Source organism: Bombina bombina, chromosome 5, assembly GCF_027579735.1.
Source record: "Bombina bombina isolate aBomBom1 chromosome 5, aBomBom1.pri, whole genome shotgun sequence".
Classification (NCBI taxonomy): Eukaryota; Metazoa; Chordata; class Amphibia; order Anura; family Bombinatoridae; genus Bombina; species Bombina bombina.
The window spans coordinates 342,720,537-342,735,232 of NC_069503.1; the positions used below are offsets into that span (position 1 = coordinate 342,720,537).

General features: G+C 35.7%; 1 protein-coding gene across 1 annotated transcript in view; it reads left to right on the forward strand.

Annotated features, from left to right (window-relative positions):
* The window catches only part of DNAH11 (dynein axonemal heavy chain 11), an 851,888-nt gene that overhangs the window by 710,272 nt on the left and 126,920 nt on the right, over positions 1 to 14,696 (forward strand). Inside the window, 2 exon segments of the mRNA XM_053715724.1 lie at positions 10,472 to 10,645; positions 13,756 to 13,991. Of these exon segments, the coding sequence (XP_053571699.1) occupies positions 10,472 to 10,645; positions 13,756 to 13,991 (410 nt within the window).

Genomic DNA, 14,696 nt, shown 5'->3' on the forward strand with positions numbered 1-14,696 from the left:
GCATAAAGGGTTTGTCCCCGATCCGGAATCGGATCAGGTGGTGGGCAGACTTTCTCAGTTCTCTCAAGCCTGGATAAGAGATGTCCCAGATCCTTGGACTGTGGACATAGTATTCCAGGATTACAAATTGGAATTCAAGACTTTTCCTCCCAGAGGCAGATTCTTTCTCTCAAGATTATCTGCAGACCAGATAAAAAGAGAGGCGTTCTTGAAATGTATACAACATCTTTCCTCCCTGGGAGTGATAGTTTCAGTTCTTTTGCAGGAACAGGGTCTTGGATTCTACTCCAACCTATTTGTGGTTCCCAAAAAAAAGAGGGAACTTTCCGTCCCATTCTAGACTTGAAGTGTCTAAACAAGTTTCTCAAAGTTCCATCCTTCAAGATGGAGACTATACGCTCCGTTCTTCCTTTAGTACAAAATGGTCAGTTCATGACAACCATAGACCTAAAGGATGCATATCTTCATGTTCCTATTCACAGGGGCCATCACAGATTCCTGAGATTTGCCTTTCTGGACAAACATTTCCAGTTTGTGGCCCTTCCATTTGGTCTAGCCACGGCTCCCAGAATTTTTTCAAAGGTTCTGGGGGCTCTTTTGGCAGTGATCCGTTCTCATAGAATTGCTGTGGCACCTTATCTGGACAACATATTGGTTCAGGCACCATCTTTTTAACTAAAAATTTCACACAGAGATATTGTTGTCTTTTCTTCGTTCCTACGAATGGAATGTTAATCTGGAAAAAAGCTCCCTTTCCCCTGCTACAAGAGTAGTGTTCTTAGGGACCATAATAGATTATCAATTGTTGATGATTTTTCTGACAGAGGTCAGGAAAAACAAAATCATTTTGTCATGCCTCTCTCTTCAGGCTTCTGCTCATCCTTCAGTGGCTCAATGTATGGAGGTAATCGGTCTGATGGTGGCTTCCATGGACATCATTCCTTTTGCTTGATTCTTTTGAGAGCTCTCCAGTTGTGCATGTACAGACAATGGAATGGCGACTATGCAGATCTATCTCAGAGAATAGAGTTAGATCAGTCGTCAAGGGATTCTCTCCTGTGGTGGATTTCTCAGATAAATCTGTCTCAGGGCACATGCTTTCGGAGACCTACCTGGGTGATCGTGACTACGGACGCCAGCCTGCTGGGCTGGGGAGCAGTCTGGAACTTGTTAAAAGCTCAGAGCCTTTGGACTCGGGAGGAGCCTGCTCTTCCCATCAACATCTTGGAGTTAAGGGCGATTTACAATGCTCTATTGGCTTGGCCTCAGTTGTCCTCAGCCCAGTTTATCAGGGTCCAGTCAGACAACATAACATAACCTCTGTTTGTTTACATCAATCACCAGGGAGGAACTTAGCCATGAAGGAGGTTACTCGGATTCTTCAGTGGGCAGAGACCCACAATTGCTTTCTATCTGCCATCCACATTCCAGGAGTAGACAACTGGGAAGCGGATTTTCTGAGCAGACAGACTTTTCATCCCAGGGAGTGGGAACTCCATTTGGAGGGGTTTTCCAGCTTAGTCCTCAAATAGGGGGTGCCGGAGTTAGATCTGATGGCGTCCCTTCAGAACTCCAAGCTTCCAAGATACGGTTTAAGGTCAAGAGATCCGCAGTCCGTTCTGATAGATGCTTTGGTGGTTTCTTGGGTTTTCAGGTTGGCATACCTGTTTTCTCAGTTTTCTCTCCTTCCACGAGTCATTTCTTGTATCAAACAGGAGAGGGTTCTCCGTGATTCTAATAGCCCCTGTGTGGCCTTGCAGGAGCTGGTTTGCAGACCTAGTGGAGATGTCATCTCTCTCACCTTGAAGACTACCTCTGAGGAAGGACCTCCTGATTCAGTGTCCCTTTCTTCATCCAAATCTCGTTTCTCTGAAGCTGACAGCTTGGAGATTGAACGCTTAATTTTGTCTGAGTGGTTTTTCTGAGTTGGTCATTGAGACCATGATTCAGGCTCATTAACATGTTACTAGAAAGATTTACCATAAGATATGGAGTAAATCTTTAATTGTGTGAATCCAAGGGCTACTGGATTGGAGTAGAATTAGACTTCCTAGAATTTTATCTTTTCTTTAGGAAGGCCTGGAGAAGGAATTGTCGGTCAATACCCTGAAGGGTCAGATTTCTGCTTTATGAGTTTTACTACATAAACGTTTGGCGGATGTGCCAGATGTTCCACCTTTTTGTCAGACCTTGGTCAAAATCAGGCCTGTCTTTAAGTCTGTTGCTCCTCCTTGGAGACTTAACCTTGTTCTTAAAGTTTTACAGCTGGTTCCGTTTGAGCCATTGCTTTTCATAGACATTAAATTGTTATCTTTGAAGGTTTTGTTTCTTGTTGCTATCTTTTCTGCTCGAAGAGTCTCGGAACTCTCAGCTCTGCAGTGTGATTTCCCCTTATCTTATTTTTCATGCCGATAAGGCGGTTCTTCGTACTAAGTTAGGTTTCCTTCCTAAGGTTGTTTGTAATAGAAATATCAATCAGGAAATTGTTGTTCGCTCTCTGTGTCCTAATCCTTCTTTTTCCAAAGAACATTTGTTACACAATTTGGATGTTGTACGTGCTCTTAAATTCTACTTACAGGCAACTAGGGATTTTCGCCAGTCCTCTGCCCTCTTTGTCTGTTTCTCTGGGAAATGTAAAGGTCAGAAAGCTACTGCTACTACTTTTTCTTTTTGGTTATAAATGACTGGGGATTGTGGGTAAGGGAGTGATACTTAAAGGGACACTGTACCCAATTTTTTTTATTTTGTAATTCAGAAAGAGCATGCAATTTTAAGCAAATTTCTAATTTACTCCTATTATCAATTTTTCTTCGTTCTCTTGCTATCATTATTTGAAAAAGAAGGCATTTAAGCTTTTTTTTGGTTTCAGTACTCTGGACAGCAATTTTTTATTGGTGGATGAATTTATCCACCAATCAGCAAGGACAACCCAGGTTGTTCACCAAAAATGGGCCGGCATCTAAGCTTACATTCTTGCATTTCAAATAAAGATACCAAGAGAATGAAGAAAATTTGATAATAGGAGTAAATTAGAAAGTTGCTTAAAATTTCATTCTCAATCTGAATCACGAAAGAAAAATTTTGGGTACAGTGTCCCTTTAACAGTTTAACTGTGTTGCTCTTTGCCTCCTCCTGCTGGTCAGGAGTGATATTCCCAACGGTAATTACTCAAGCCGTGGACTAACCATATCCGGAAATAAATAAATTTATCAGGTAGGCATAAAAGTTGTTTTTTTTTTTAGTAAAAAGTGTTTATATGAGTGTAATAGTTTATTTTAACATTTTTTGGATATGTTTTGTGAAAATATATATTTTTTTAAAACCTTACAGTTTACTTCAGCTCTCAAGTTGTGCTAAATATTCTTGTGCAGCTTTGGCTTTCTATTGAGCGCAAACTATCACTTTAAAATTGTAATACCAATGCTATTTAGTGCAGCCACGATATCCATTGAAAGTATAGGTTAATCTCAAGTGATGTTGGCCGAGCTAACCCTTCACTGGTAAATGTGATTTACCATGGACTTGTAATGACAAGTTGTGCGCTAATGTTAGTGTGGTCCAGCAATATTGCTTATTGAGACCCACACTATCATTAGCATGCTATCTGTAATCTGGCCCATTGTGTGTTACTTTTTGTTATAAGGCCTTAAAGGGCCACTAAACCCCAAATTTTTCTTTCATGATTCAGATAGAGAATACAATTTTAAACAACATTCCAATTCACTTCCATTATCTAATTTGCTGCAATCTTTAGATATCCTTTGTTAAAGAAATAGCAATGCACATTGGTGAGCCAATCACATGAGGCATCTATGTGCAGCCACCAATCAGAAGCTACTGAGCCTATCTAGATATGCTTTTTAGGAACGAATATCAAGAGAATGAAGCAAATTAGATAATAGAAGTAAATTAGATAGTTGTTTAAAATTGTATTCTCTATCTGAATCATGAAAGAAAAAAATTGGGTTTAATGTCCCTTTAAATTCAACTAAATAATGCAGTAAATATACTTCATTAACATTATTCTGTCTCTGGGTTTACTATACCAGACCTCTAGTTTAGATGGACAGTTTAGATCAGTTTATTTTTCAAAGCAGTCTCATGAGTACTATATAATTAACCCCCGGCTAAAGGATTAAACAGACAGAAAAAGTTATGTCCATGGCGTACCACTGTGGATTTTCCAGAAAAGCATATGTGTGCATCCTCCAATCATTGGTGCCACAAGGTCCGGCAGAGGTTTGATCATTAAAGAATATGAATGCACATATGTTTTCCTGGGGGTAAATACATAGTGCTCAGGGGATTTTGTCAGAAAATAAACTCCTTCAACTAATGTCAATTTACAGTGGCAAATTATAGTTCCATTACATTTAAAGGGACATCAAACACTTAATAAATACTAGATAGAATGATGAGAGGTCAAGTTTCTTTTACACATATTTCAATTTTTCTGTGATGCTACAGATATGACTATATATTTACACAATATGCATGTTCTGATTCTTGCTTTCTGTATTCATACACCTTCTGATATATCGCATGCATGTTGTAATTATGACTTCGACCTCAATAAAAATTATATATAAAAAAATATATATATTGACAAAATAAGTGTAAACTTTTAGTGTCTATAAAACAATAGGAGCTGTCATGTTGTAACTTAGGTTACCTTCTCTGCTGTGGCCAATAAGGGACAGTTATAATTTGGTCACTAGAGTGTGCAGCCAATGGCTTTGTGGAATATAACAGTGTTCTGCACTTCTATTTCTAACGGGAAATGAAATGCTCACAATTTCAGAATGGAATTTCAGCAAAAGGAGACAAAATAAATAATGAAAGGATATTGCAGAGTTTTATTTATTTATACGATTTATCATTTTATATTACCATCTTAAAGTGTTTAATGTCCCTTTAATTAAACATTTTATCAAGTGCATTCCATCATTGATTTCGACACCTAGATTTAAATAATTTGATTCTTGCAAAAAATAAAAAACCCCACAAAATAAATATTTACAAAAAAAGGAAAAAGTGGTGAAAAGCCAAAATTATAGATCACATTTACTATTATTTCTTATAGTTCAGTGCATTCAATTCTTGTTAATTGATTTCTAAATTGTATTATTTCTATGATTTTTTTCTGTAAATCACTTAAAGGGAAATGAAACCCACATTTTTTCTTTAATGATTCAGATAGATAATACAATTTTAAACAACTTTCTAATTTACTTATATTATCTAATTTGTTTTATTCTCTTGGTATCATTTGTTGAAGGAGTAGCAATGCACTACTGGTTTCTAACTGAACACATGGGTGAGCCAATGAAAATCTGTATTTATATGCAGCGACCAATCAGCAGCTAGAACCTAGGTTCTTTGCTGCTCATGAGCTTGCCTAGATAAAGAATAACAAGAGAAGGAAGCAAATTAATTATCAGAAGTAAATTAGAAAGTTTTTTAAAATTGTATTCTATATCTGATTCATGAAACAAAAATGTTGGGTTTCATGTCCCTTTAAGTCTAATAAAAAAATAGTAGGAAACATTAGGTTCATTCTTAACATATTTTCTAAGTTACAGGTTTAGAGATCTTCAACCACTGCAGTAAACATTGTAACAATGAAAGTTATTTTGTATTCTTTAAAGAGACATTTTTTTATCCTTTTTTTTCCCTAAAATATTTTTAAATGATAGCCATACAACTAAAAACGCAACAATAAAATCTGGGAAAATGGTCTCAGATAAACAGTATTTTCTTTTATACAGGTATTGGAAACTTGACGTGAATAACATTTAAAGGGATTAATAGAAATAGTCGGATCTATTTCACAGCAGATTAAATATTTTTGGCTAGATGTAGACAAGTAGAAATATATATAGAATGATGATTTCCTCTATATAGCATTGACCTAGAAGCTCAAACATCAGACTAATAAATCAGACCATTTATATTTAATCATTAACTAACTCCCCAGTTGAGCAGCTGTTAAAAATTAGAAATAGGTCATCGCAGCCAATATGACATTACAAGCAATCTATAATGCATTAGAATAAAATTATAGTGATTTTTAAATGTCTGAAAATGTATTACACTGCATGTTCGCAGCCTTGTTAGCTGATGTCTCTTGTGATTTATGCTACATAGATGGTATGGGGAAATTATTGAAGATTTAAACAGATGATTATTGTGCATTTGGAAAATCTTCAAACTTTCAAAGTTGCAGATTAAAGAAAGGATTTTCATTGTTGTTTATGACTTTTTCATAAGACACATAAACTTAGAATGGGTAAATCAAGTATCTTTTTAATCTAAATAAACGCATTTCTACATTTTAAGTGATGAGTTCCAAAATGGCAGACCCACTTACTGGCAATGTATTGATTCATCTTAGCTTGATGATTACTTTTGAAATATGTGATTTTTAGTTACTACTGTAGATCTGAGTTAATGAGCCATGGGACAGTTTATTCACAGAAAGAAATTCTAAAAACTTGAGGCAATCTATTAATAATATAAAGTATATATATTTGGTTTATTATTAATACATATATAAAGACAATACATTTTGATCTGAAATGAGCTGATAACCCATTTTAGTAGATAGGTAGTAGGCAGTTTCAGTGGTAAAGTCGTACAGAAAAGCATTATTTATCAAATATAAGCCCAGTACTGATAAAGTACTGTAAATCTTTTGTAATATCATACTTTCTATTTCTTTGGAATCACAGTGATAAACTTGCCCAAAGTACCAGTTTTTTTTTATTTACCTATCAAAACTATATATTTTTTAAGTAGACAACTCAAGGTATTGACCTAAAAAAATCGTTAACTTTTTCACAAACTTTGGGTTTCTTACTAAAATTATTCACACAACTGCAGTCATAAAAAAATGGTTGTAAAAGCTTCTCTGGGGTCTGTTTTATTCCGAAACAGCAGACATGCATGGCTTTGCTAATGTTTTTGGCAATTAGAATGCTGCTACCACCACCTTAGATACTATCAGACAGTCTGACAGTATGCAGCTTAGGGATAGTATTTTTTTAAAAAAAATATTTTTTTTAAGTTGTGTAGTGTAGGGAACTCACCTCCCTAATCCCCCCCCTAAAAAAAAAAAAGTTATTTAACCCTACCTCCTTAACAATGTGCCACCATCTTAGGTACTGGCTGCCTTCCAAAACCCAGTTTTTATTATTATTATTATTATTATTTTTTTACATTTGTATTCTTATTTATTTAAAAAAATAACAATTCTGTAGTGTAGTGGATCCCCCACACCCACCCCTCAACTGATTGCTCATAGTACCCCTTCCCTCTCCCTTACCCCTTTCGATAGTGTAGGGAACCCATCCCTCTCCCTCCCTCACTAAAGATTTTTTTCTGTAGGTAGGGAACCCCCTTTCCTCCCATCCCTTCCTTCCCTCTCTCCTGCAATGTGCCACCCACCTCCATCCTTCCCTCCCATACCACCCATATCATCACTGCAACCCAATGCAGACAGTGACACATAGGGAACACAATCAGTACTCCCTTACCATATGAATGCAGATGCCTTCTGCCTCTGGCTGTGGTCTTAGCTTTCAAAGTTGACAGCTGGGACCGCAGCATGAGGTAGAAGGTTGGACGTAAGTACTATGTCAACAGGGTAAGCTGAGCAAAGTACCATGTGACATAGTAGCTATGTCCAAAAGGCACAAAGGATTAAAGATATATTTGTTTAATCAGATGGTGAGAATCCTCGAGTCATCACGTGCGGAAATTCCCCTCCTGACCACTAGGAGGAGGCAAAAGACACCCCAACACTCCATAGCTTTAAATCCCTCCCACTTCACATGATCCTCTGTTATTTTGTTTTGCCTCCTTGTTGAGGAGTTAGATGTATGCCTCTTCTTAAAGGGAAACTGAACCCACATTTTTTCTTTCGTGATTCAGATAGAGCATGCAATTTTAAGCAGCTTTCAAATGTACTCCTATTATCAAATTTCCTTCATTCTCTTGGTATCTTTCATTGAAAATCAAGAATGTAAGTTTAGATGCCGGTCCATTTTTGGTGAACAACCTGGGTTTTTATTGCTGATTGGAGGTTAAATTCACCCACCATTAAACAAGTGCTGTCCAGAGTACTGAACCAAACATTGTCTGGCTTCTTAGCTTAGATGCCTTCTTTTTCAAATAAAGATAGCAAGAGAATGAAGAAATTTTGATAATAGGAGTAAATAAGAAAGTTGCTTAAAAGTGCATGCTCTATCTGAATCACAAAAGAAAAAATTTGGATTCAGTGTCATTTGAGTGCTAAGCACTTTCCCACCTGGACATTTTTTAAACTTTATTTTTTTAACTTTTTTTCTTTCTTTTTCCAGATCCTTTCCAATGGTGGGTCTTGGGGGTCTGTAGCTGCTTAGATGCATGAGATACAGGCTTCTATGCAGCAACTGTTTGTCCCCCCCCCCCCCCCCATTTGATAGTGATCTCGTGGACTTCACTGCTTGTGTATAAATTCCCACATGTGATGACTCGTGAACTCTCACCATTTGATGAAAGAAAAAAATATATGCTATCCTGATAAATTAATTTATTTTATGAGCCCCGCCCTCTCTATGTTTAGGTGATGGCAGTACTTACTCATGTAAGCATAAATTTGTTTTTATTATAAATCTACCATATATATCTACAACTTAATATTGATTTATAACGTGGAATCATTTAAAAAAATACTAGAAGTGCAGCCAATGAAACTAAGCAGTATAGTGGTAGCCTATCGGAAGAGTGCTAGCAAATTTGTTTTGAGTTCTAACTCATGCCAAATTTTCACCATAAGTTAGAACCCTTCACCCTTTCCTATACTCTGGTGCACACATTTTTCTCCATTTGAACTACGTTAACTACATTGCCTGCCTATTTACTAAAGTGTACATTGTATATTAAATTATATATATATGAAATGTAATACTTACAGTTCACTTTTGATAAGCTCTTAAGTTAGCTATGCTCATATTATAATGTGAGAAATATTATGGTGTAAACTAAATAATCGCATACAAACAAGAGTTTTTCAGTTGTAAACTGTGCAAGTCATGTTATTTTATCCCAATGTGTACCATGTCTTATTCACTTCAATTTAAATCAAATCCCACACACATTCAGTGTTTAACAATAATTAAATAAATAAATAAGAGCAGAAGAAACCAAAACAATATCTGCCTCTTACCACTTCTTCTTTATTTTTCTAGTTTTAATACTCCATTAAAGGGGCAGTAAACCTAGAAAATAATGTTATATAATTCTGCACATAGTGCAGAATTATATAACATTATCTTAGCCAAACTATATGCAACATAATATTGCCGGTGAAATTTGATTTAAAAAAAGAGGGTTTTTCAGACCGCCGCTCTTGCTCTACTGAGCGGTTCTGGTTTTCCCCCTGAGGGCATCTGGGCCCGATCGCGCCATTACACTCAATGTAGCTCGCTCCTGCTCTGTCTGACAGCAGGAGTGAGCTGCATTGAGTGTAATGGCGCGACCGGGCCGGGCTGTAACTAGACAGCTGCCCAGATGCGCTCAGGGGGAAAACCAGACCCGCTCAGTAGAGCAAGAGCGGCGGTCTGAAAAATCCTCTTTTTTTAATCAAATTTCACCAGCAATATTTTGTTGCATAAAGTTTGGCTAAGATAATGTTATATAATTCTGCATTATGTACATAATTATATAACATTATTTTCTAGGTTTACTGCCCCTTTAATGAAAGTTCAAAATTGAACCTTGGCACTACAGATGTTTCAGAACTACATTTCCCTTGATTTTCGAAGACTTCAGAGTGCCTAAGCATTGTGGGAAATGTAGTTCTAAAACATCTGGAGTGCCAAGGTTCACCATCACTGCACTAGACACTGTATAAAAGTAGCACTTGAAACAGAGTCCATTGCATACCAACAAATGCATAAAACTGAAAGGGGCAAGTGCAGCGATTGTTTCAAGCAAGTGTTTAAACCAGTTATTGCCATGATTTGTTTGCTAATCAGAGCCTCAACTCTGCATAAGGTTAGAGTTAGAGATATTTAAGAGGTTAGGGATTTTTAAACCAAGAATACTGTATATAATTTAGAAGCCAAGTGTATAATGTATGAACTGCATAACTGCTGTGGGTATCTTTACGTGCATAGGGCATTTAAGTTTTTATACATTGCCGTTTAAAAAACGTATAGGTAATAAACTACCAAGAGTGTGATTTTCCTAAGATATTTAATATTTGCTTTATTGCTGCATAACATTTTTTACTACTGTTAGAAATTTCTACTATTTATAACAAAATTAAGTGGATAGTTCTTTATAAATTCTTGTCAACTGTTAACACGCTATGAAGAACTAATTTCTTCCCAATTTTTTATTTTGTTTTAATTAATGTCTGTTGCGCTTTATACAATTGTGAAGCATTTCTCATTTCAAGCAGGTTCTGTGTATCTGTTTTTATTAGTCAGAAAACATACGTTGGAGTGAATCTATCAAGAGGTTTGAGGCGCAAGAGAAGACCTTATGTGGAGATGTCTTATTGACTGCTGCTTTTGTGTCCTATGTTGGTTCCTTTTCAAAACGATATCGCCTGGAATTGATGGAGAATATGTGGATTCCGTTTCTCAAATCTCAAAAGGTTAATCTTTGTATAGGAAATGATATCAAAAGAGAGTATTTTGTATTAAACTCTGATACTTCAGAGTTTTTTATCTTAAAAATCGCAAATCAGAAAAAGTAATCGCACTAAATAATATATTATAACAAAAGCCTGAGTCTTAAATACGGCTCAGATTTGTATAATATATGGTAGTCATGGTAAAGAAATGTTTTATTTTCTAAGGGATAGATTACGAGTGGAGCGCTATCTTAACGTGCACCCCTGTAAATTTGCCCATTATAGGGGCACGTTAAATAACCAGCCATTACAAGGGGCTGGTTAATGCTCCTGCAAGCTCGCGGTTTCACTTTGCGCTTAGCGCAATTAACCAGAGTACAGCCCTCTGGTTAAAAAGAAAAAATGTGCCCAATTGCCCCCAAAATAAAGATTACAGTACTTAGCAATTAAAAATAAATATGAGCGTTTTTTTATTTTTGTAAAGAAAACTGCACAAAGCAGTTATAAGGGGTTAAAGTGAGGGTATTAGGGGTTTAAAAAAAAAGGGCACCTTAAAGGGACATGCCACACACATTTTTTCTTTTATGATTTAGAAAGAGATTGCAATGTTAAACATCTTTCAAATTTACTTATATTAACTAATTTGTTTTATTCTCTTGATATTCTTTGATGAAAAGCATATCTAGATATGCTCACTAGCTGCTGATTGGTTGCTGCACATAGAAGCATCATGTGATTGGCTCACCATGTGCATTGCTTTTTCTTCAAATAAGGATATTTAAAAAAATGAAGCAAAATAAATAATTGAAGTAAATTGTAATGTTGTTTAAATTTCTATTCTCTATCTAAATCATGAAAGAAAGATTTTTGGTTTAGTGGCCCTTTAAGTGCCATTACATTGAGGTCAATGGGGGACTGTGTTTTCACTATAAATTATATATGTATATGCTTATATACATATATATTTTTGTGTTAATATGTGAATATACATATATAAACACATTAATATATATGTATATACTGTATATTCTTATACATATATATTTATTTTTTGCTGTGCATTTTACCCCTGGTCTGCGCTAGGTGATTGGCCGTGTCTGTAGGCTTTAAAATGAGGCTCTCATTGTAGCCTATGGAAGCGCACTCTCGTGAGTGCAAGGCTTCTGGGCAATACAAATGCGAGCTCGCGGTTTCACTTTGCACTTAGTGCAATTAACCAGAGGTCAAACCTCTGGTTAAAAAGGAAAAAAAATCCCAGATTGCCCCCAAAATTAAGATTGCAGTACTGAACAATTAAAAATAAATATGAGCATTTTTCACGTAGCAGTTATAATGGGCTCAAGTAAGGGGGTGTGGTTGTTTGAAAAAAAACAAAGGCACCGAAAGTGCCTTTACATTGAGGTCAATGGGGGACTGTGTTTTCTCTATAAATATATATGTATTTGCTTATATACATATATATTTATGTGGTAATATGTGTACATATATAAACACATATACTGTATATATACTGTGTATATATATATATAAATATTCATATACTTTATATATTTATTTATCGCTGCCCAATGTTGTTTGATTTACCCCCTGCGCTGAGCTAGGTGGTTTGCCGAGAGCGCAAGGCTTCCGGGAAATGTGGGGAGAAGTATAGCTTAGATTAGAAAAGTATATAGCTTAGAGGAGAAAAGTATAGCTTAGAGCGGAGAAGTAGAGCTTAGAGGGGAGAAGTATAGCTTAGAGGAGAAGTAGAGCTTAGAGCGGAGAAGTAGAGCTTAGAGGGGAGAAGTATAGCTTAGAGGGGAGAAGTATAGCTTAGAGGGGAGAAGTATAGCTTAGAGGGGAGAAGAATAGCTTAGAGGGGAGAAGAATAGCTTAGAGGGGAGAAGAATAGCTTAGAGGGGAAAAGTATAGCTTAGAGGGGAGAAGAATAGCTTAGAGGGGAGAAGAATAGCTTAGAGGGGAGAAGAATAGCTTAGAGGGGAGAAGAATAGCTTAGAGGGGAGAAGAATAGCTTAGAGGGGAAAAGTATAGCTTAGAGGGGAAAAGTATAGCTTAGAGGGGAAAAGTATAGCTTAGAGGGGAAAAGTATAGCTTAGAGGGGAAAAGTATAGCTTAGAGGGGAAAAGTATAGCTTAGAGGGGAAAAGTATAGCTTAGAGGGGGAAGAATAGCTTAGAGGGGAGAAGTATAGCTTAGAGGGAAGAATTATAGCTTAGAGGGGAAAAGTATAGCTTAGAGGGGAAAATTATAGCTTAAAGAAGAGAAGTATAGCTTTAAGGTGGAGAAGTATAGCTTAGAGGGTAGAATTATAGCTTAGAGGGAAGAAGTATTGCTTAGAGGGGAGAAGTATAGCTTAGAGGGGAGAAGTATAGCTTAGAGGGGAGAAGTATAGCTTAGAGGGGAAAAGAATAGCTTAGAGGGGAAAAGAATAGCTTAGAGGGGAAAAGAATAGCTTAGAGGGGAAAAGAATAGCTAAGAGGGGAAAAGTATAGCTTAGAGGGGAAAAGTATAGCTTAGAGGGGAAACGTATAGCTTAGAGGGGAAACGTATAGCTTAGAGGGGAAAAGTATAGCTTTAAGGTGGAGAAGTATAGCTTAGAGGGGAGAAGTATAGCTTAGAGGGGAGAAGTATAGCTTAGAGGGGAGAAGCATAGATTAGAGGGAAGAAGTATAGCTTATATAGGGGAGAAGGGAAAGAGGTGATATAACTTTCAAGTATATTAAGGGGCTTACTAAAGCTGAGGCTGTAAGTATTTTACATAAAAAGAAAAATACAAGAACAAGGGGTCATGATCTCAAGCTGAAGGGTAGTATATTCAGGAGTAATTTGAGGAAGCACTTCTTTACAGAATGGGTGATTGATTCATGGAATAAACTTCCACAAGAGGTGGTAATGACAAACACTATAGGAGACTTTAAGAATGCCTGGGATAAGTATAAGGCTATCCTACGGACTAAAAATTTCTGGATCTGGTAAATAATAAATAGTAATTGGAACAATAATTATTTTTATTTGTTTCTATTTCATTGTGTACATTGCATTAACTATATAGATGTTCCCGGCAATGCATATTTACCACTCAACCTTGCAATCCTGTGTAACTAGACTACATTTATTTTATTATTATGTTAGGTTGCTATACCAATAACTGAAGCTTTAGATCCAATTGGCATGCTGACTGATGATGCTACGGTGGCAGCATGGAATAATGAAGGCTTGCCTGGAGACAGAATGTCAGCCGAAAATGCCACAATCTTAACAAACTGCGAACGATGGCCTCTTATGATAGATCCACAGCAGCAGGGAATTAAATGGATTAAGAATAAATATGGAATTGACTTAAAAATTCTACATTTGGGACAGAAAGGGTATGTTTACAATAAAATATGTTATGTAAATGTTTAAGTGGCATGTTCCAGAATAACATATATACTTGTGTTATAACTTACCTTTAGACCAGAAATGCAATGAATTGGATTTATTGTAATTTAAAAATTAAAATAATATTAATACTATAAATAAAGCTTCAGAAGAAAATAATCATACAATATATAAACTATTAGAATGGATTTCTTTCCTCCAAGATTTAAATTTGACAAATGTAACCAAATTAAAAAATATAGTAATATTAATATTTTATTATTACTGTCATTATTTAATATAAACTAGAATGAATTATGGTCACTAAATATTAAAAAAATATAAAATATGTTCCAGTTCAGTTGAAGCTCTAATTATAGCTGGTAAACTAAACATCATAAAGTATGGAAATGTGTAATATCTTCTAAAATATATATAATTTGGGATACATATAAAATTATAGATAGATAGATAGATCATACAATTCTTAAAAAATACTTTTGAGATGGGATCTATCGTTATATAGCTCTGAAAAATTATCATTAAAAAGAAACAGTTTATTAAATAAAGGTGTTCAGGAAACCATAAAACATAAAATAAAAAGAAGATAAAGCAGTGAAAATGTTTAAATAATGCAATCTAATACATGAGCTAGTGATGAAGTTAATATTATTCAATCTTAAAATAGTATAGCATATATTCCAAATAAAATC